The sequence below is a fragment of the Meles meles genome, chromosome 13, assembly GCF_922984935.1.
Source record: "Meles meles chromosome 13, mMelMel3.1 paternal haplotype, whole genome shotgun sequence".
NCBI lineage: Eukaryota > Metazoa > Chordata > Mammalia > Carnivora > Mustelidae > Meles > Meles meles.
Genome location: NC_060078.1, coordinates 12,820,455 through 12,842,314, shown reverse-complemented (window position 1 = coordinate 12,842,314; position 21,860 = coordinate 12,820,455). Strand labels below are relative to the sequence as shown.

The 21,860-nt window shown below is 38.4% G+C and overlaps 1 protein-coding gene across 3 annotated transcripts in view; it reads right to left on the bottom strand.

Annotated features, from left to right (window-relative positions):
• Nucleotides 1-269: 269 nt before the first annotated feature.
• The window catches only part of ATAD1 (ATPase family AAA domain containing 1), a 44,885-nt gene continuing 23,294 nt past the window's right edge, over nucleotides 270-21,860 (bottom strand). For all 3 annotated transcript variants that reach the window (XM_046026158.1, XM_046026159.1, XM_046026157.1), the window contains 6 exons: nucleotides 20,659-20,859; nucleotides 16,526-16,632; nucleotides 11,018-11,107; nucleotides 8,934-8,984; nucleotides 3,560-3,693; nucleotides 270-1,919 (listed from right to left, as the gene is read on the bottom strand). In XM_046026158.1, the coding sequence (XP_045882114.1) occupies nucleotides 1,799-1,919; nucleotides 3,560-3,693; nucleotides 8,934-8,984; nucleotides 11,018-11,107; nucleotides 16,526-16,632; nucleotides 20,659-20,859 (704 nt within the window). In that variant the 3' untranslated portion in view covers nucleotides 270-1,798. The remainder of the gene's footprint in view (nucleotides 1,920-3,559; nucleotides 3,694-8,933; nucleotides 8,985-11,017; nucleotides 11,108-16,525; nucleotides 16,633-20,658; nucleotides 20,860-21,860) is intronic.

The window sequence follows — 21,860 nt, the reverse complement described above, 5'->3', positions numbered from 1 at the left end:
ACACAAGAGCTATACACTACTGCATAGTCTGAATTTAAGGCAGGACAGGAGAGACAGAGCCTCTTACTTTAAATCAATATGCCATCGGATGAAAATCAAGTCATCACTGAACTCCGTACTGAGCCACAGTAATGACTGCCTACTAGAATGTACGCTGTACCAGTGCAAAAGCCACACACAGAGAGAAAATGCTCCAGGAGCAAGGTGTTTACCCAAAACCCAACCCAGAAAATGTTACGTACCTGAAAAGACCAAGAACTAGAGAAAAATTAATAAAGAGAGTCCTCTTTATTACATATTTATAAAATACTAGTATAATAGTCATTAAAAATGGAGACGAAACTTTATTTTTGGTATCTTGTGTTTTGCAGCCCACTTTCAGTCATCATCACCATGTCACCATGTTCGTGACTTGTTTCTGCTGTACCTCCGCCCCACCCGTCATTCAAAGCACAACAGAATAAATGCTCCGACTGCTTCCGTGAGAGACTTTCTAGCAAATAAGGTAATCCAATAAATCACAAATAAAGACTGAGAGTTTTCAAAGAAATACAATAAAAACAAAACTATCTGAAGCATAATTTAATCTTTCAGGTGGTTCACAGAAGGCACCTCAAGATCATATTGTGCCATTTTCCTCATGCGGTGCGTTACGTGCCTGTAACAGAATTCTGGTCAGTGACATTTTGGACAAAAAAAAAGTTTCACATGTAGGGCACATAGCATCGAATGACTACAGATACAATATGGGGATTGTGATGTGTATATCTGTACTAACTAGGGCACAATTTAAAATATGCTAAGAAAACTTTAAAAAATTAAAGTTACAAAATGAGTACTTTTAGCACATTTAGTTAGCAGCTACTTGCTTTTAACTATCATTTCATTTTTGATGACCAAATTATATTTGACCATAATTAAAGAATATACAACTTTAAAATAACATTAAAAAACCATGGTTACAACAGAACTATGTCCCATGAAACGAAGAAAGGACAGTCACATATATAGTGAATGGCACCATAGTGTTTCAAAGCCATTCGTGGGCAAGCCTTTCAATCCGTGTGTTGGGGTATCGATCTGAAACACGTCTCTAGCTGGAGTGCTGCCAGAAGGAGGTGAAATCTGCATCCCAACTGCCTGACAACCAGTCACTGCTCATCACTGAACAAGTGTTTTTATTTGCTTATCCTGATACCACAACAGCAGAGCCACATCCGGAAACGGAGAGGGGGTCGACTGCAACTATTCCACAGCAGAGAAATGCTCGACTTAAAAAAAGCTGAAACAAAGGAAAACAACTGCAAATGGCTGAATCGCTGTACCTCAGACACAACCATAAATCTTCATTTTGCTATATACTGTTTGGTACTTTCTGATTCAGTAGTTGGGGTAAAAAAAAGTTTCTGTATTCAAACATATCTACAGAATTCAATATAAAATGTGTGAATATATACATTTAATATACACACGCACACTCACATCCCCTTCCTCACGAATGACTCAACGAATCACGTTTGAGGCCAGCTTAGACGCTCTTGGGCTGCCACACGTGGCTACAGAGGTCAGACACACGCGCCCAAGCCGGCTGGATCAAACCGCTCCTGATTTCCGACGAGCAGCGATACCGCTCACACAAGTATATCTCAGTAACATAGAATTCAGAGTATAAAACCAGTGTCGGGAACACAGAACTCTCTTGGTAGGTGAAGAACATTTCTCTTTTCATTCTATTTCCACTGATGTAAGAGAGCACATCGAACTAGATCTCACTGAACTATACAAATGATCTTTACTCTTAATCTAAACAAACATGTGTTAAAACATTCTGAAACGCCGCATCCTTTGATTTCTTCATTTTTTCAATCGCCCGATGCAGGTCCTGTTGCTGCACGGGCCGGATTTCATCCTCATCGTGGCTGCAAGGCAAACAATGCAGATGGTCAAATGACTTCGGGCTACACCTCCCTCAACTATGCTGCCCAGATTAGAATGTGACGTCCCTTTCCCACGTATCTAACCCCGGAAGAGAGCCACACTTCACTGCTCAGTGTGAATGCCTCCAGAATTCTCCACGCGCACGCCCGTCGGGGGGAGATTCTGAAGCACCACTAACTGCTAGGAGGCAGGAGGCCAGAACGGCTGGTTATAAATACATATTCCAGACGTGGGGATGAAAACCAAACACCGCACACTAAGAATCACGGGCAGAGTATTAGCAAAACGGGACAATGCTAGACACAGGTGTGCAGCTGATCTAAACGGGAATGGAATTCCAATCAAGGAGTCACAAGTAGCATTCGTGGCCGCATATTCAGGAACATATTTAGCATGTGATGAACAGAAAACAGAATTCTTTGCTATTAACAAAACCAACTACTCTAAAAACCTCCCCTCTTTAATAGTTATATATAATGTCTCTTCATAATCTACAACACTTAGAAACATTTGGGGAAAACGTTATGAAAAGCCTAGTCTACTAGCTAGGTTTTTCATACTGAAATGTAAGTTTTTCAAAGGCTTTGAGGACAGCAGGAAAAGAGGACCTTTGTGAGTAATGTAATTTATTCACACAAAATGTATGTATTCATAGGTTTTTTTTTTCCCTCTCCTTATTATCTTATACATAAGAATAAAAACCTTTGGAAAGTGGACTCTTGGCCACAGTCAGAGGAGCTGGATAATCTGACCACAAGTAAGTGAAGTGAGCCTCTCTCTAACGGGGCCCCGGGGAGCACTACCGGCAGGTGCAGAACTAGCACACGCGCAGCTGACGGTTCGTTGCCACAAGACACCCTGCCGGGGAAGCCTGCAACTGCCATGTGCTGGGCAGGGGGAGGGAGGGGGCCTGAGAAACCAAAGGGCAAGAGGTGGAGAACTCATTCACCACAGGCCTCGGAAGTACACGGGTCTGCCAAAAGTTACAGCAACTCCTTGTCGGAAGGTCAGGATGGGACGAGTTGCAGAGCTACGTTGGCCTGGGCAAGGGGCCTTTTGGGAAAGGTCCTTGCGGGCTGGGGTTCATCAGGGGTGACTTGTTCCCATTCTTTAGTGTCTCTGAGTATGAACTGGTTTCTCAAACTCCTGCTTTGAAGTTGGCTGCAGTGACAACAGTTTCTTTGTTTGGTAAACACGTCACTATCAACAAGCTGAAGTCTAACCCCCCCAGCCAGAGCCCTCACCCCCATTTACGTGTGAAACTCCTGCAAGACCAAAGGAAGTGGGATCAGGAAGTCAGGGGGAATTCAAGCCAGGAGTGTTGGAAAGCCCTGCTCTCCTAGCACAGGCTGCAAGCCTAAGCTCCTGTTGGCCTTCTGTGCCCCAGTCCGTGCGTGTGCAGCAGAAACTTGGCTTTTCTTTCTCTTTATTCCAAAGCCTCCCCATGACCCGTGTCCCTAATTCACTTTCAGAACTTCCCTTTAGAAAAAGAGGCAATTAATAAAGTTGGGGCAAGCGTTCATTCAAGCTTACTTTGGTTCCATAGCAGGGCTGGTATTGTAAAGAAAAATGAACCAACCTTAAAGCTCTACAAGCGTCTGATACATCTGAGGAATCGTACCTTTCTTCAGACGTAGAATTCACATACTCCCTGACGCAGAGGAGGGCTGCGTCCCTGCACATCTCTTTTAGGTCGCTGCCTGAAAAGCCATCTGTTTCCTGGGCAACTTCCAGCAGGTCCACGTGCCTGTCCACCTTCCACAGGGAGAAAGGAACATAAAAAAAGTGCTGCAGAGCATCGAGCCAAACACACTTTTTTTTTTTTTTAAAGATTTTATTTATTTATTTGACAGACAGAGATCACAAGTAGGCAGAGTGGCAGGTAGAGAGAGAGGAGGAAGCAGGCTCCCCGCTGAGCAGAGCCCAATGTGGGGCTCCATCCCAGGACCCTGGAATCATGACCTGAGCCGAAGGCAGAGGCTTTAACCCACTGAGCCACCCAGGCACTCCCCAAACACACTCTTAACGCATACTGGAACAGCACGGAAGAACTTTCAGCTTCTAGTTTTTCTTTAACCATAAAAGCTGGAATTTTGAAATCTAATTTTCGTTAACTGTCACTATGACTGGAACAGCAAAATAAAGCCTTACCAGACATAGCGTACAGGGCCCAGGAAGACAGACACGCCAACGCCGTCGCAAGACGGTTTATTCTCTTCCTCTGTCTGAGAAGACTTCTCAAATGCGTACATCAGCAATCACACACAAACTACTCTACTGCTTGTAGTATTTGCGAAAGAGTACATGCATTGCACATCTGTCCAAGCACACTCATGGGACTGACGGACACCGACGACTTCAGGACAATAGGCTACCAATGACAGAGACCACAGGGGACGGAAAACAAAGCACGTGAAGAGTACCTTTTAAATCTGGGTGGTAGATGTAAGCTTACTAAGTGTATACACTTAAAATATTTCATAAATTAAACAACTACTTAAAAACACCTTCCAAATTATACTCTGAGATGTTAAAAATTAGACTTCCTCCCTTAAACAATCAACACCTCCACTCCATCTTTTGGCCACTCCTTTGCTGGGCCGCACTGTCTCCTACCCATTCACAAGCCTTACACGTGACACAGCGATCAAGTCACAAAGATGAACAAACCAGGTACGAGAAAGGCTGGAAAAGGAGAAGATCCCAGTCACTGGAGGAGCAAGAAGAACAGAGGCAATGCACCGCAACGGTTAAGAGAAATGCTCCATCACTCCTTTGCTGTGTGAGCCTGGGCAATTTATTCCGTAACTTTTCTGGGTTTCAGTTTCCCCAACTGTAAAATGGCAGTACTATGTGCTCCTTAGATGGACGGAGGATTAAGTAAAACAAAGTATATCTCACCACAATGCTAAGCACATGGCAAATACTCTAAAAGCAACACTTTTTACAAGATAATAGCTATCAGACAAACCACGAAGTCACAGGAACTGTTTTCATTAGGAAAACTAGGAAGGCAGCTCCCAAGTTAAACAAGGTTTTGCGTCCGGGGAGCCACTCTGGCATACAATGAAGGACTCCTAAGATAGCCGGGAGCACAGCACCTGCTGTGCGCAGTCACCGGGTGTACCGGGCGCACATGCACCGCACGCTCAGCGCCTCACATTTAAATCAATCTATGAGACTGTTGGCATTATCTCCGCTTTCCCAGTGAGAAATAACTAAGTAAGGCTTAGGGATGCTCAACAGTATCTGCCCAAGGTCACCCAGCAGGGAGCGGTCAAGCAAGAATGTGGGGCCCTTGGGTCTGTCTCCAAAGCCCAGGCCGGTGAACTACTCCTGCTGCGTTATGGAAAAGATCTAAACTCAGATTCATTTGTAAAAGGGACACCCTGATGATCTCACTACCGAGACAGGGTAAGCATTTTATTAGTCCTAATTCTTTTTATATTTGAAACTTAAAGCAAAAATCGCTACCCTGTTTTACATGAGTGAGCTGTTAAGGAACTATCAGTAAAGAAATGTGAAAGACTAGGAACAGTATCATTTGAGGCATCTTTTAACAAAACTACAATAATTTCTTTCAGATTCTAGTGAAGTAATGATATGCCTTCAGCATACAAATACCAGCTAGTGGGAAATAAAATGTTCCCATGTCGACAGTTATCCAGAAAGCATTCAGAATTATTATGAATCATAAAACTGGAGTTCTTTGTGCTTTTAGAAACACATTTTTTAGAATGCTAAAAATTCCTTATACATGACAAATGCAATTCTAACAGAATTTCCAAAGATGCTACTGTTAAAAAAACAAAAAAAAAAGCAGAATATGTAATCAAAGTTTAGAAATAATGAGGAGTTTAAGTTAAATGTGAAAACGTTACAGCCTGTGTAAAGTATGGCTATCTCATGAGACAGAGCTTAAACTGCATCATTTATATTCATCATCTCTATGTAAGTCATCCACATCATCTCTATCTATATTAAACCACACAAGTTAACTTCTGGCAATACCATCCTTTGTTAACACTTTTTTGAATTAAATAGCTGTATTAACTTGAAGTCTACAAAATTGTCAGCAACTACCTTCTAATACGTGATAAATTTCAAGCCTAGCACAGCCATCCTAATTCAAAAGAACTCACCAAATTTTATTATCTCTTTTGTTTTCTTCCCGAACTGCTCAACTAGGCTTATCTTTGTTAAAGGTTCACCAATTAAGTGTTTTTTATCTAAACAGCCCCACAACTACACAATGTCTTTTTCAAAGTGGTTACCGAATATTCAGCTAAAAGGCAAACGTAATACTTCAGTTTCTTGCTCATAGAGGACAGAAGTTCTTTACGCAAAACACATGGGACGTATTAGGAATTCCCCTGAAACTGTACAAAATATTTCATGTATAAGTAGTTTTTAAGAAAACACTACACAGCCTTTATCTCTTTTATTAATTGACTCTATCATCCCCACAGTAGTAATCTCTTTCATTTGCTAGGTACTTCAAACTTCTGCAAATAGCATATATGTTTTCTATGATTGGTTTTAATTTTTTTTAAAATTTTTTATTTATTTAGTTGATAGACAGAGATCACAAGTAGGCAGAGAGGCAGGCAGAGAGAGAGAGGAGGAAGCAGGCTCCTCGCCAAGCAGAGAGCTCCACGCAGGGCTCGATCCCAGGACACCAGGACCATGACCTGAGCCCAAGGCAGTTGCCCAATCAACTGAGCCACCCAGGTGCCCCATCTGTGATTGGTTTTAAAGAAAAAAATTAGCAGGATGCTACTGAAAGAGATGGGAGAAGACTGGAAGAACCACAAAGACATACCTGCTTTTGGACAAAGATTCAACATCAAAAAGATCCTAATTCTCTTAAATTATGATCCATTAAAAATACTAGTGTTTGTTTTTTCTTGAGTAAGACAAATAAATTATAAAATTCATACAGAAAAGTCAGCAAAAATAGCCAGGAAACTTTGGGTTGGGTGACAAGGGCAAAACCCAGACCATGGAAAATGTGGACAAACCCAACCTGACTGTTTCAACAAATAAACTGAAAGAAGGTGGAGAAAAGGGAGAGAGAGATGAAGGAATAAGCTATACCTACAGATTAAGAGACTAAAAAACTATCAAATAATCACAAATTATGAACTTTATATGGCTCTTGAGTCAAACACCTACACAGTTAAAAAAACAAGAAGCCATTTAGCAGAGAACAGAAAATCTGGACAAGGTATTCAGTGATAAGGAATTACTGTCAATTTTTTCCAAGTGTAATAATGTTCATTGAGATCAAGTCAAAAAAGTTAAGAATTCTTCCTTTTAAATATACAATTAAAATAAACCTGGGAGGTGGGGAAGTAGGGGAGAGCCGGAGCAGAGTTAATCACCCAAGGATGGAGGCAAACCACGGAAATATAAGAATTCCTCACTATGGGAATCTTTTTGACTTTTTTAGTTTGGCTACAGCAAGTTCAAATAGTGAGTTTATTTAATTATCATTATTATTATTTTTTAAGTAAGCCCTATGCCTAACGTGAAGTCTGAACTCCCGACCCCAAGATCAAGAGTCGTGTGCTCTGGCGACTGAGCCAGCCAGGTACCCCCCAAATAATGAGTTTAGATATGAAGTTTAGGACAGTGAGGAATACAATATTATTCAAAACTCAGAGTCTATAAAGGGGGAAAATTCCCAGTAAATTAAAAAAGATAACCCAGGAAAAAATATTTTCAAATTTTAAAAAAATATTTTGAAAACATATTTTGAAATTTTGAAACAAAGAAAAATCTCCCTAATGTATTAGAGTTCCTATAGATCAATAAGAAAAAGAACACTGCAATAGAAAAATGGGCAAAGCATATGAACAAGTATTTCACAGAAAAGAATTCAAGTGGCTCCTAAACATACTCATTTCATCCCTAAAAATATAATGAAATACACCACTTTCTACCTATCACGTTGGCACAAAGTTCCATAGCATTCTGTCGGCAAGGTTACAGGGGAAGAGATACTCTACTATTGCTGGTATGAGAGTAAATTAGCACAGATCATTTGGTAATAGCTACCAAAATTATAAATCATATCCTCTGATCTAATAATTCCTCTTCTAGAAAATCCACCCCACTAATATTCCTGCACAAGTGTGAAGAGACACGCATACAAGGCATTTTATAAAGAGTAAAAGACCAAAGTCAATCTGAATGTTCTTCAACATGGCACTGACTAAATAAATTATGGTATATCCATATAGTGGAATTCTATGCAATGCAAAAAAAAAAAAAAAAAAAAAAGACCAAAACAAAAAAACCACACACAAACACACAAAACCAAAAACCAAAAACCAAAACCCAAAGAGAGAGAAAGAACAAAGATACAATATGCTAATATGGAGAGATCTCAAAGATGTGTGAAAAAAGCAATGCAAAGAACAGCATATGCAGTTTATTAATATGATTTACATAGAATAGGGAAGAGGAATAATAGCATATTCTAAGTTGCTGGTATGGACACAATGCCATCTGGAAGGATACAGAAGAAATACAGGAAAAGAAGCAAGATCCTTCCCTGAATACCATACAATGTACTCATTTTAATTCTGAAGCATGTGACCTTAAATATACAAACTATTAAAGATTTTGATTATACCTTCTTAAATCTAAATTCCAACTCTAAAAAATATTGCAATTAAATTAATTTTAAAAAACGCACACTGCTGTACAAAAATAACTGTATCTTCTATAACTGGAGAACAGTCTGAAAATATCAAAGAAGATGGTAATCTGTAGACATGAAAACACAGGGCTTTTAAAAAAGCAGACCATCTTTGTTAAGTTCAAATGCACCAGGGTTACTGAGTTGCATGAACAGGCAACAGTTTTACAGTGATTTATGCCAAGTACAAGGCTGTTTATTCTCAGATCACTTTTTCATTTTCTTCTAAAATGGTCTTATGAACATAAACATATTTATAGGATGGGGAAAATAATAATATTCTACTTACATTTTCATTTTTCAAGATGAGTTTCAGGATTGCTTCTCTTTGTTTTAGAGCCTAAAACCAGAATAATTTCCAGTTAGTACTAAAAAAAATTAGGATCAACTAGCTCTCCTAACACTTCTTCTTTCATCTTGTAAACCATCTGACAATACCTACAGGAAATGACAGAAACTCTAACGTATCAGCCTAAGCAAGGTCTAGGTTCTAGACTCTAATTGTCTGTGGTCAACCTACTGAATTCCCATCTTCTTATTCTGAATCCCCAGTCATTAGCACCATGTCTGGGAAATAACATGTTTGAGTGAGTGAATGAACACCCAGGATGACCGAAGTCTCTCCCCTGTAGCTCTGCATATCTCCTTCTCTTTATTCAAGAAATTTCTAAAAACTTGATGCTGTAGTAAAATCTTTACCACGAACTGGAAGATAGAGCAACATACCCTCTCAGTTCCTCCACTTCAACTGTAACTTCCACACTTGCTAATTTTTATTAGTGAATTTTTGTTTAGTGTTGACAGTACATTTACTTACATGCTGTCAACGCTGAACAAAAACTCACATACATTCTACTGTACATCGTTTTATACCGGACCACAAGAAGAGATTCTATCAATGTAATCTTTGTCTTCAGAACCATCAAAGGAAATTTTCTTTAAAAATATCCTGTCTTGCAAACAAAATAAAAGTGAAATTCTTGGTCGAGTCACACAAAGTTCATCCACAGCTGGCAGCAGCCTACCTTTCCCACCATCCCTCCACCTGTTTTCTGGATGCGCTAAGTGAACTAGCACCAGAGGTCATCATTAAACACATGCTCCCACATTTTCTTGCCTTTGTTCATTCTGGCAGAAAGACTTTCCCTGCCTCACTCACATATGAAATTCCTGCCCTCCTTTGAGGCCCAGCTGGAGTCTGTATAGTTCACTAACTACTCAGAATTACTAGTTCTCATCATCATTTCAGGTTCTCACAGTTCTTTAAACTGTGTTCTTTATTTATGTGTCTGCCTTTCCTGCGACAGAGTGGAGGACGGGGATCGAGCTCCTTCACCAGAGCCTGGCAGGTGCCCGACATAGAGACAATGTCAACGCTCGTCAAACTCAATTTTAGAGTCTCCCACATCAAGTTAAAAAATTTCTTCAATGACTTCTTGGGTACATTTTCTAACACACTGGCTGACTTTGCACGTACCCTCAGAGGGGCCAGAAGCCATAGCTACAGAAAATAACAGATCAGAGCAATTAGAGGCCACAACCATCAATGCTAGGAAACCATGTTCACAGAATACAGAATAGGAAACCAGAATACACCAGGAAAGAGGGAGTTTTTACCTAGAGACTGTATTAGAACATTTTAATTTCAAGATCTGAAGGGAATGACACTGAGCGTTCCTCTACACAGCTATACATGTAACACGCCGACCGCATGGCACACATGTTCACTTAATAACCCTGTTTCCTTCTTCAATAGAAAGGCCCATAAAATTCAAGAAGTGATGACTTTGTGAAAAATTACACAGTACGGTTAAGTTATAATCACTGACCTGAGAGTATTTCTTAATGAAAAAAATAAAAGTACTAGAAAGGAGCACTGGCTGAAGACCCACCCTCACACCTGCATTAATTTAAAGTGTAATACCTCACCCACTGGTTAATCACTGACCCTATCGGAGGAAAGCCCCAACTACGACTGCCAATAATGAATCAGATCAATGGCAGTTCTTCCAGTCAGCCTTCTGAAGGGAGCCATTCTTTGACGCCAGCGCCCTGAATTTCATCCTGTGCTAAACCAAAACTGCAGTCCAGGTTTTCCACGTACCTTACCAGATGATTTGCTACACTCTAATCACACAAGCAGCTAAGCAAACCTGGGGTAATTACACACTTTGAAGAGAAACAAGCAATACTCATCTTAGGAAAGTATGAAAGAAGGAAGACAAAGTGGAGAGTGGAGAGGACAAATAAACAGTTACAGGGCTTTTTGACCCGTTCCTTTCCTGCCTGTCATAAACTGCAAGTCTGATTAAAAAGAAACATTCCTTTCCTGTAAAAAGCTGACTGGGCATAACATCAGTCAAAAGCACTCACAGGCTGGTTGATATGAAATCTTGTGGGCATTCTTCTCATGATAGCTGAGTCAAGATCCTGTGGACGGTTAGTAGCTCCCATCACTATGACCTGGACAGAAAAAAAACCCACAAGGTATTGTATTAAATATACCACTAATGCTCCTTTTAGGGTGTTATTACTAGGGCTTAGAAGATACAAAAATTAAGAAGTATTTAAATCTTCTATAAGAAATTATTTTAATCCACTATTACTCAAAAATTTATAAATACAAATCAAAATTAATCCTAAAGAGAGCAAATCATGGCCAAGCTGGTAAGACTGATGCATTTCACCAGTTTTTTGTAACTAAAATAACATACTGTTCAGTTAACGAAGAATTATAAAGATTTAAAGTAAAAAAGGTTTTATTCTATAATAGATGGTTGCTCTATGGCTGCATGATGAATAATTAAAAGCCACGTATGGTACAGCTTGGGAGCCCATACAGGGGGGATACTTCAAGGCTGCTGATACTAGTATAAAGGAATCATTTGCCCTGAGTCTAAGGATTCTGGCCGTAGGAACAGAGAGCATGTATTTCCCCTCTGGGTTTCACATCACCCCTTCATGGGCGTGTCAGCGCTGCTGGTGACACCCTCTCAATGCTGTAACACAACCTCCAGCCAACAAACTTTCAACAAGGGCAAGAGAAGAAGAGCAAACATCAAAATGCTGTGTAGAATTTAAAAAAAAGAAAAAAGAACGGGTGCCTGGCTGGCTTAGTCAGTGAATGTACAATTCTTGATCTTGGGGTCATGTGTTCCCTACCCACTGTAGAGATTAAAAATAAATAAATAAATAAACTTAAAAAAAAAAAGAAAGAAAGAAAGAAAGAAAATGCAGGTGATCCTGCCAATCTCTGGGTCTGTATCATTTTATTTATAAAAGATGTGGACATGAAAAATCAACATAAATAAAGACAAAATATCCCGAACAAGTTAATTTCTGAAAGGCTTCAAAATTACCATTACCATTGGTATTTCTGTAGAATCCAACAGCGGCCCACATCTGCTACCCAAAATGAAATTTACTGTTATTCTAATGAAAACTTTTCTTTAATATAATTTTATTTCAGCCTAAGAGGTTTTAGATTTCTAAAATAATCTAACTCCAGAATATGTTGAAAGATCCACTAAATCTTATATCCTACTTCTACTCTTCACATTTAATGACATTCAAGAGCCAAATTATTTTCAGTTTAACTGTGAGAGGTTGCCACCTAGAGGGAAATAATGTAAATACAAACATATATTTGAGAAACGTTAGTTCCACAATATAATGTAATTTTGTATTTAAGTTGTCCTAAAATAAAAATATTAATGCTCTTATTTTCTAAATTTACTGACTTTCCACACCCTGTAGAATTAATAAGGTAAAATTTCTATGAAATGTAAAACAAAAAATTCTTTTCTTTAATTATTTTAAAGTAGGATCCATGCCCAGCATAAAGCCCAGCTTGGGGCTTGAACTCACACCCCTGAGATTGAGACCTGGGCTGAGATCAGGAGTCGACCACTTAACTGACATAGCCACCCAGGTACCATGATCAAAAGAGGGGCGCCTCGGTGGCTCAGTGGGTTAAAAGTCTGCCTTCAGCTGGGGTCATGATCCTGGGGTCCTGGGATCGAGCCTCGTTGTTGGGCTCCCTGCTCAACGGGAAGCCTGCTTCTCCCTACTCCCCTGCTTGTGTTCTCTCTCTTGCTCTCTGTCAAATAAATAAATAAATGAAATCTTAAAAAAAAAAAAAAAGATCAAAAGAACTGCATAAGATAAAGAATGAATACAAGTACATTTTGAGATAGAGCATATATTAAGTGTTACAGGAGATTCAAAGTGGGAAGTTACGGAAGACGGACCATAATCAGATTGTAGAGAATCACAAAAGACACTGTGGCTGAAGCAGAACTTTAAAAAACCTGAACAATGGGATGTATTTTGAGAAATATTCTAGGTGAGCAAACAGCCTAAAACAAAAAATAAAAGCCAGTATGGAAGACAGGATGCTAAAAATTAGGATCAAGGAATTTAAGTAAATCTAGCACAACTGGGGCGCCTGGGTGGTTCAGTGGGTTAAGATGTTGCCTTCGGCTCAGGTCATGATCCCAGGGTCCTTGCTCAGCAGGGAGCCTGCTTCTCTCTCTGCTTCTCCCTGTCACTCTGCCTGCTTGTGCACATGCGCTCTCTCTCTGACAAATGAATAAATAAAATCTTTAAAAAAAAAATGGTGCCCCAGATATGTAGGTGCTCCATATAAAAATCTAGCACAACATGGTGTAACAAATACCTATAGGATGGTAACATATTTACGATGATAAAAAAGCTAGAATGATTCAAACTACCTGTTTCACTTACAGAAGTTGTTTGAAGGAGCGATTGTAAGAGGTCAAAATGGATAAACTATATACAATGTGTTAACTCTAGGCCAGATAAGCTAAAATTCAAAATGGGAAGAAACAGTAATTTTATAGTACTTAAGCGGAAAAATTAGCGCTTTAGTAGACTTTTAACAATCTTTCTTTTATGTCTCACGTCTCTGCAGATGAAGAACGTGTCATCAGTTAACCTGAATTTCCAGAGCAGGTGACAGGTTGACCTGGGCCACTCAGTGATTTTTGTTTCCACTGTGGCATATCATACACACAAGAAAAAGCAGGGGTACTGGGCTAGATCGATAATCACAGAATAGACAATCTTAAAGAAAAGCTAACTTGTTCATATGAAAGAATATGTCTAAAACCAATATTCAAGTTACAACATCAATTTTAATCCCCTCAACACACAGAAAAGGTAAAAAAAAAAAAAGTTACTAGAGTTTAACAAAAGTCACAGCTTTATTTGCTCTTACAAATACAGACTTATCACAATGAAAACAGTGAATACTATCAGTGTAATGAATTATGGTTCTGAAAGCTCAGTTTTAAGTTGTAGCGTATCAGCACTGTGCTGTGTGCTCTGGAGTTTACCTGACCCACCTGCTCCGATTTCCATGGCTTTTAAAACTACACTCATTATGAAAGAATATGAAACAATTTTCTATTACACAGGCTAACTAAGTGCTTTACATACTGCTGCTTAGAAGGATAATCTGTGTTTGGAAACCTGTAAAGTATTGCCATTGAATAGCTTTATTAGCACCAATTATTAATAAAAATTATTCCGATTAGTGTCACCTAAATTTATCTAAGTTGTGCTTTTTTCTCTAATCATCCAACAAACACTAAAGGCAACTTTCCCTCATAATGAAGTTGTATTTTCATAAAGGGGATGTAGAAGGAGGACACATGGCTTAATGTTCTCCTTGAGAGGGATGTTTTAACTTTTGGTTTATGGTAATGTGGTGGACGTAGGAGATCCTTAAACCCTCCGGCTAGAAAACAAAAATAATAAAGTATTAAAAATCCTCAGATAGAACAACAAATCTACAAAAATGTAAAGGAATTGGGCTGAGCCAGCAGTGAAGTTTATCCCTAAGGGGAGAAGCTGACCATGTACCACGTGGAAATGTACAGATCTTAAAGACAGTGAGGTGTACACTGGACAGCTTACGGGCTTAACGCTAAGAGACCACCCTACACAAAGCTGGGACTCGTGAAGTACTAGGGCCTGAAGAAAGTGAAATATTAGAAAACGCATTCAGTGGAGTCAAGCTTTGGTTTCTGGAAAGACATATAAACACCTAAAACACATACACAATCTGAGATTTCATGTTCTTTGCCAGCTAACATTGATCTTGGATCTGAATCTACCTACTGGTATTAAAAAAAATCTGGCAGAAGACAAATACAAAATCGTCTTTGGGCCCTTTGGACCATAAACCTTCAACACAGGTTCCAAAAATTCAGGCACCAAGTTCTACCAAATATGATTTTCCCACAAAATCACAAAACACACAAGGAAATAGCCACCATAATCTCAGAACAAAGACAGAACCAGATGTTCAGTCACAGGTTAGAATTGTTGTACACAACTCTAAAGTCAATATTTTAACATATTTGTAAGAATAAAGAAGGAATCAAAAAAATCATAAGCATATACTTCTACAGTAAATATATACCAGGCAAGTTAAACGCACTTTACAGAGATTCCTTAAAACCCTATAACAGTTCTGAGGTGGATCCTACCCTTCCCCTTTTATAGATAGTTCTCCCTCCTTTCAGATACAGAGTCACTGTATTATTTGGCCAACATCACACAGCTAGTTGATCCCAGGCTTTAGTTTTCTAATCTAGCTGGACACATGAGTTGATGGGGAAGAGCCCATCAAAACTGACCTGGCAGACTTCATAAGGATCTAGAAGAATTTCTAGAACTGAAAAATATAATAAATGAAATAACAAGCTCAATAAAAAGATTAAATAGCAGAAGAGATACAACTGAACCTAGAATTAGCAAATTAAAAGGAAAAGATTACCCAGACTGTAGTACAAAGACAAAAAATATGAAAGAGAAGTTAAAACATGTGGAATATAAATAAGGTACATCCAACTGGCTTTCCATTAAGGAGATCACATGGGGACTGAAGGGGAAACAGTATCTGAAGAAATAATGGTTGAAATTTTTTAGAAGCAATAAAAGATACGATTCTAAATATGAAAGGGCAAAAACACATTACAAAATAGAAAATATCTACTAAAGTTAAAAGAGCAAAAGGACATCATTAACTTTTCTAATACTTTTCCATAAGATATAAAATAGGTGATTCATGAAAAAAACAAAACAAAACAAAACAAAAACAAAAATGGGTCTAGAACTTCCATTTTCAGTAATAATGGCAGAAAAACAAACATGCCAAGTGAATTTTTTTTTTTTAATTTCTTTTAAAATATATTATTGTTCTGGCAAGAAAGTATGGAACATTCAGGTGCAAAGAACTAAGAGAAAATGGGAACCCTGAGAGGTAAACTGAACAACACAGGTACGTTCCCTTTGGGGCATATGAGGGGACCCTAGTTCTGGTGCTCAGAGCCCTGCAAGGCGAACGAACAGACAATGCCCAGGCTAGAAGAATGTCTTTTACAAAACTGGGATCCTGAGGAAGGTGCATGTGGCAGGAAGTGGGAAAATATGTATGTTCCAGCAACTAACGAAAACCACAAAATGAAACGAAGGTAAGTGACAAAGGAATGGAGAGTGAAGACTTATGGTAAGGGTCTAAAGAAACATGCATACAGGATCCAGTCACTAGTCATTTCCCTTCCCTTGGCAGGAGGATTCTAAAAACTCCAAGGAGAGGCTTCACCCTGTTTTCTCTTCTCTGTTGTATCTGTCTCAGGCACTTAAGTAATCTTTTAACGTTTTCTTTAACATGAAGCCCTCAAAATGGATGAAAATGTGCACAAACCATTCTTTCAGATCCCTATCACTTAGTAAGTAACTATTTAAAAAAAAACAAAACTTTTCTGAAAAAGCCTATGAAGTAGCCCAGTGAATCTTCTCTTACCCCCCATGCCCACCACCATGAGCTCACGGCAGATTTCTTTCACGCACCTGGCAGCTGTGATCAGTGTCCAATCCATCCCACAGACTCATAAACTGAGCTTTCATCATGGCTGTAGCTTCGTGGTCAGAACTTGAACGGTTTCGCAGAAAGGAGTCTAGAAGGAAAAAGTCCTCAACCTTAGAAATTAATATTGAATTATTTACTCTTCCTGTAACTTCAAATCCTTAATCAAAAGGCACCAACTTTGTATAAGAGTACAAGAAGAAGGGTTCAACTATGCCTTTTCACACATAAGTCTGATTTAACAGTTCTGGCAAATAACTGGGAAAATTAAAAGGCAATCAACTCCCAATCTTCATTTCTTTCCTAAAAATACTTTCATGCCAACATATTTAAAGAAGTATAGACTCTGGTACTGAGAGGCTAGAAGATCAAGTAGTGTCTTGGAGGAACGTCTATGTGCTTTGGCCCTAACTTTCTAGGCTATCTGCATCCTATGTATTTTTAATGTATTCTTTTCTTCACATACTTTTCCTGGAAATAAAGAAAAATGACATTGGAAAATGTCGAAACACTACTAAGTGGGAAATGCAGGACAGAAATTGGTTTCAAACACACATGCGCATGGGCATATATGTTATGTGAAAAAGCCTTTAAAGTACTCCAAAATGGGTGCCTGGGTGGCTCAGTTGGTTGGGCAACTGCCTTAGGCTCAGGTCATGGTCCTGGTGTTCTGGGATCGGGTCCTGTGTCAGGCACCCTGCTAAGCAGGAAGTCTGCTTCTCCCTCTAATCCCCTCCGCCTCTCATGCTCTCTCTCTCTCTCTCTCAAGTAGATGGATAGAATCTTTAATGCTGCTCCACCCCAAATAAATAAATAAATAAAGTACTCCAAAATGCTAATCACTTTAGTTCTCTCTCAGTGATAGACTTAGGGACAATTCAAATTTTCTCTTGCATTATTTTCTGTCTTCCCAATTATCTACAAAGAACACGATATGCTTTTAAAAGGGGAGGGGGGAACATTTTCCTTCTAGAATGAAAAGACCTGGAAGCCAGTACACCTTAAGAATGAAAAAAAGACAGTAAAAATAAGTGGTACAACTAAAAATTAGTTAATCTTTGAGTAAGTTATAAAAGCAGTTCTTAGCTTGGCTATGTTTGTGTCACAACCATTGGGTGCGTATTCTGTTAATTATATTTGAGCTTTAGAAGTTCTGTTTGATTCTTTTTCAGATTTATTTTTCACTATAGTTTGTTCTTCTGTTTGAATTTCAATCCCTTTTATGTCTCAGTTTTATTGATTTATTTTTTTATGTCTCAGTTTTAAACATACTATTTTTATGTTGTATTTTTGGATTGTTTTTTCTGTGGTCTGAAATTCTACACCTTTATATTGTTAACTCTTTTCATCTGACTTTGCTTCCTTGGGTAATTTCTGACATTAGCTAGCATACAGCTTGTTTTTATATAAGAATTCTGTGTTGCCTGAGAACAATCAAGAGTAGTTTTCCTGGGGTGCCTGGGTGGCTCAGTGGGTTGGGCCTCTGCCTTCGGCTCAGGTCATGATCTCTCAAGGTCCTGGGATCAAGCCCTGCATCGGGGTCTCTGCTCGGTGGAGAACCTGCTTCCCCCCCTCTCTCTGTCAAATTTAAAAAAAAAAAAGAGTAGTTTTCCTATCTTCCAGAGCCTGTGGGGTCTAATCACTCACAACTGAATTTTATGGGTAACTTTATTTTATTTTAGAACTGATGAAATATGGTACAGAACTCAATGATAAAACTGTGGAAATGACTCAAAATTAAGGAGAGGTGAAGTGGGTGTATGTACAAACATATAAGTATATACCATTATTTTATGCATCAATAAAGCTTTAAATGTTGCCAATTAAGTTATAATGCTAAAGAAGAAAAAACTCTGCCAATTATAATATGCTATCCCAATTTCAGTGAGGTTAAATATAAATTAAATATAAATTAAAATATAAAATAAATATAAAATTAAAATATAAGTAACAAAATGGTATATTTTAGAACAGATGAATTAACACATTTTCATCCAAAGACAGAATTGATCTCTGCTGAAAGAACTTCGACAGATTTTGGTTAAGAAGGAAATTAAATCCAGAAAAGGCAGGTATTCAAGGACTAATAGTTAGCAAACAAGCTGGCAAACGTGGGATCTCTGAACAAGTACTGCTAGTGCAGAAACAACAACCAGTGTGGAGGCCACAAAGTTAGAGAAAATGTTAGCACGTGAGAGATGAGTGGAGTGATTGTGTTCGAGAGTTGCACAGTCCCTGCATTATTTGGGAAGAAGGCAGAAATGGTTAGGGTAGACTTTTAAGGCAAGTAAGTATGCGGGATGTTTCACTAAAAGAAAAACAATATGTAACTTCAAAAACTATGGCAGGGAAAAGGAGATACAGTAAAAAAAAGTCCACTGGCTGGTAAATAAGAAGCGCACAGTGATATAATAGAAGTAAATCTAAATAAATCAGCTATTGGAATAAAGGCAAACTGACCACACCTCCTAGTTAAAGCATCTTAGATTAAGATTTTTAAAAATCTAGCTATACCTGTGCTGTTGTACAAAATTCACACCCAAACTCCAAAACTGTTGTAATGAATTAAAGAGAGAAATACACAAGGCAAAGAAGTAACCAAAGTACTATATACCTGTACCTATTTTTCTCTCTAGATTTCTATACAGCCTCCCATAACACATATAATGGTATAATTAATTCAAAGCTGTAGCTTTAATTACTATAGCTTTACTATAACTCACCATACCAGGAACAAAAATACTGATGATCCATAAAATACAGAAAAAGTGCACTTAAATAAAAGTCATCACATATATGGAAGGATGATCTATTTTATAAGTTGGCTGTCCATATGGAAAAGAATGAAACTAGATTCCTACTTCACATTATATATTTTAAAAAGAGGAATCTTTATGATGCTAGTGAAGGGATTTGTAAGCCAGACACAAAAAGTATAAATCATAAGGAAAAAAGATGGATAAATACAACTGAACAAAAATTCTTGCTTAAAAAAAAAACAAAACTATTATAAAGTGAAAATACAAGCCCCTCTAGAAAATATCTGCAATCATAATAAACACATCAACAAATTACCAAGAAAATGCAAATAACCCCAAAGAAAAACTAGCAATTTAAAGGCAAGGAAATCGAACATTTCAAAGATGGCAGTATTTACTAGCAACACAGGGAAACACAAACCAATGATGAGAAAATTCCTGTTCTTTAAAGTGACATAAAATCAATGGTAGTATCTGAAAAAATAAATTTTAGGGAGTCTGTAGGGAAGCTATATAATGGTGAGAGTGAAAACAGGCATGAGTGAGGTTGAAGACAGACCCATAACACAACCTAATGGCTCAAACTTCCAGGGATCCACCCTGGACAGACAGATACACGTAAGTAGGCAGGTACGTGATGTTGCTGTATGCCGCCCGTGTTAGGGAGAAGACAGAAAATTACGATCAAGTAGGGTAATGAATAGATTCTGGTTCATTCTGTAACATGGAAATTATACAGAACATACAGAGATGTTGGTTACCCCTTTTGTTTTGTTAGTTTGACCTAATAAATGTTAAAAACTAAATCTGGTCATCGAAATACCACCCTTAAGAATGGTGCTTCAGCAATGACCACAGTTGCCAAACTGTGGAAAAAGCAAGATGCCCTTCAACAGACAAATGGATAAAGAAGATATGGTCCATATATACAATGGAATATTATGCCTCCATCTGAAAGGATGAATACCCAACTTTTGTATCAACATGGACGGGACTGGAAGAGATTATGCTGAGTGAAGTAAGTTGAGTGGAAGAGAGTCAGGTATCATGTGGTTTCACTTACTTGTGGAGCATAAGGAATAACATGGAGTACATAGGGAGATGGAGAAAAGTGAGATGGGGGAAATCGGAGGGGGGGACGAACCATGAGAGACCGTGGACTCTGAGAAACAAACTGAGGGTTTTGGAGGGGAGGAGAGTGGGGGGGGTGGGGTGAGCCTGGTGGTGGGTATTACGGAGGGCACGTATTGCAAGGAGCACTGGGTGTGGTGCATAAACAATGAATCTTGGAACACTGAAAAGAAAGTAAAAAAATAAAGAATGGTGCTTTAAAATGCTCACATAGAAAAATCACATACCTATTTCATCTATAAAAATGATGGAAGGCTGTAGCTTTATGGCAAGGGAGAAGACAGCAGCAGCCAGTTTCTGAGATTCTCCATACCATTTATCGGTCAGCGTTGAAGGCTGAAGGTTAATAAATCGACAGCCTGCTTCTTTGGCGGTAGCCTTGGCAATCAAAGTTTTACCACAGCCTGGAGGCCCATACAGAAGAACACCTGGAAATAAACACATTATTTTATTATTCCTATTTGCATTAGTTTATGTGATAACCAATATAATATTAATGCTGCCTGCACTAAAATTTTCCCTAACATTCACTTGTTATTTGTTAACCTTTTCTGAACAGCAGAACAGGAAAGCGCCACTTTCTCTAAGTTCAGTGTCTGTGATGACACATATTTGGGGTTATAATTATAGCACACTCATGCCTTCTCCCTTCATGGAAAGATCTAGTTCAGGGTTCTAAAGACAATCACCTTGACAACCAAACTCACACCCCTCAATCAACAGTTGACAAAATTTGGTCTAACACCGCCCACCTTCACAAGCTAACAGCATGACAGTGCATTAACAACAGCCCAGAGAAAACTGAGAACTTCTTCAAAAAGACTGTAGCGAACACTGCTTTGCTGTTACTCAGCAAATTTAAGTTTTAGCCAAAGGGCATGAGCTTCTTCGCACAGATAAAGATCTCCTCTTAAAAGGAACAAAAGCTGCTAGTCACTCCTGTTTTATTTTCCAAGGAATAAAATTGTATTATTAACCTAAAGTCTCCACTGATAGCAGTTTGCTGCTTAATACAACTTAAGGTAATTCTTTTAATATGAGAGATCTAAATTGGTCAAGGTCTTAAGCATTTTGGGAATCATCACCAACTGTTTTTCAAATAAAATGAGGAAACATTTTTGTAAGTTAATACTAAAATCATGACCATGAACAAGTCTGACTTAAATTTTATTTGCTTAATTCAGAGCTTCTCTACTTCTCATATAATTGCACCTAAAAAGACAATATTTACAGGTGGCATGCTAGGGTAAAATGAAGAGGCTTTGGAGATTTCTGAAGCATTCTTATTATATAATAAAAATAAAATACAAGATATAAAAAAAGTAAATATTTTGTATTAAAATCTCATCCCGCCCAAATTCTCATTTTTTTTAAATGAGAAACTTGAGCTTGATTCCATAAGAAAACAACTTTTTTCACATTAAACTCT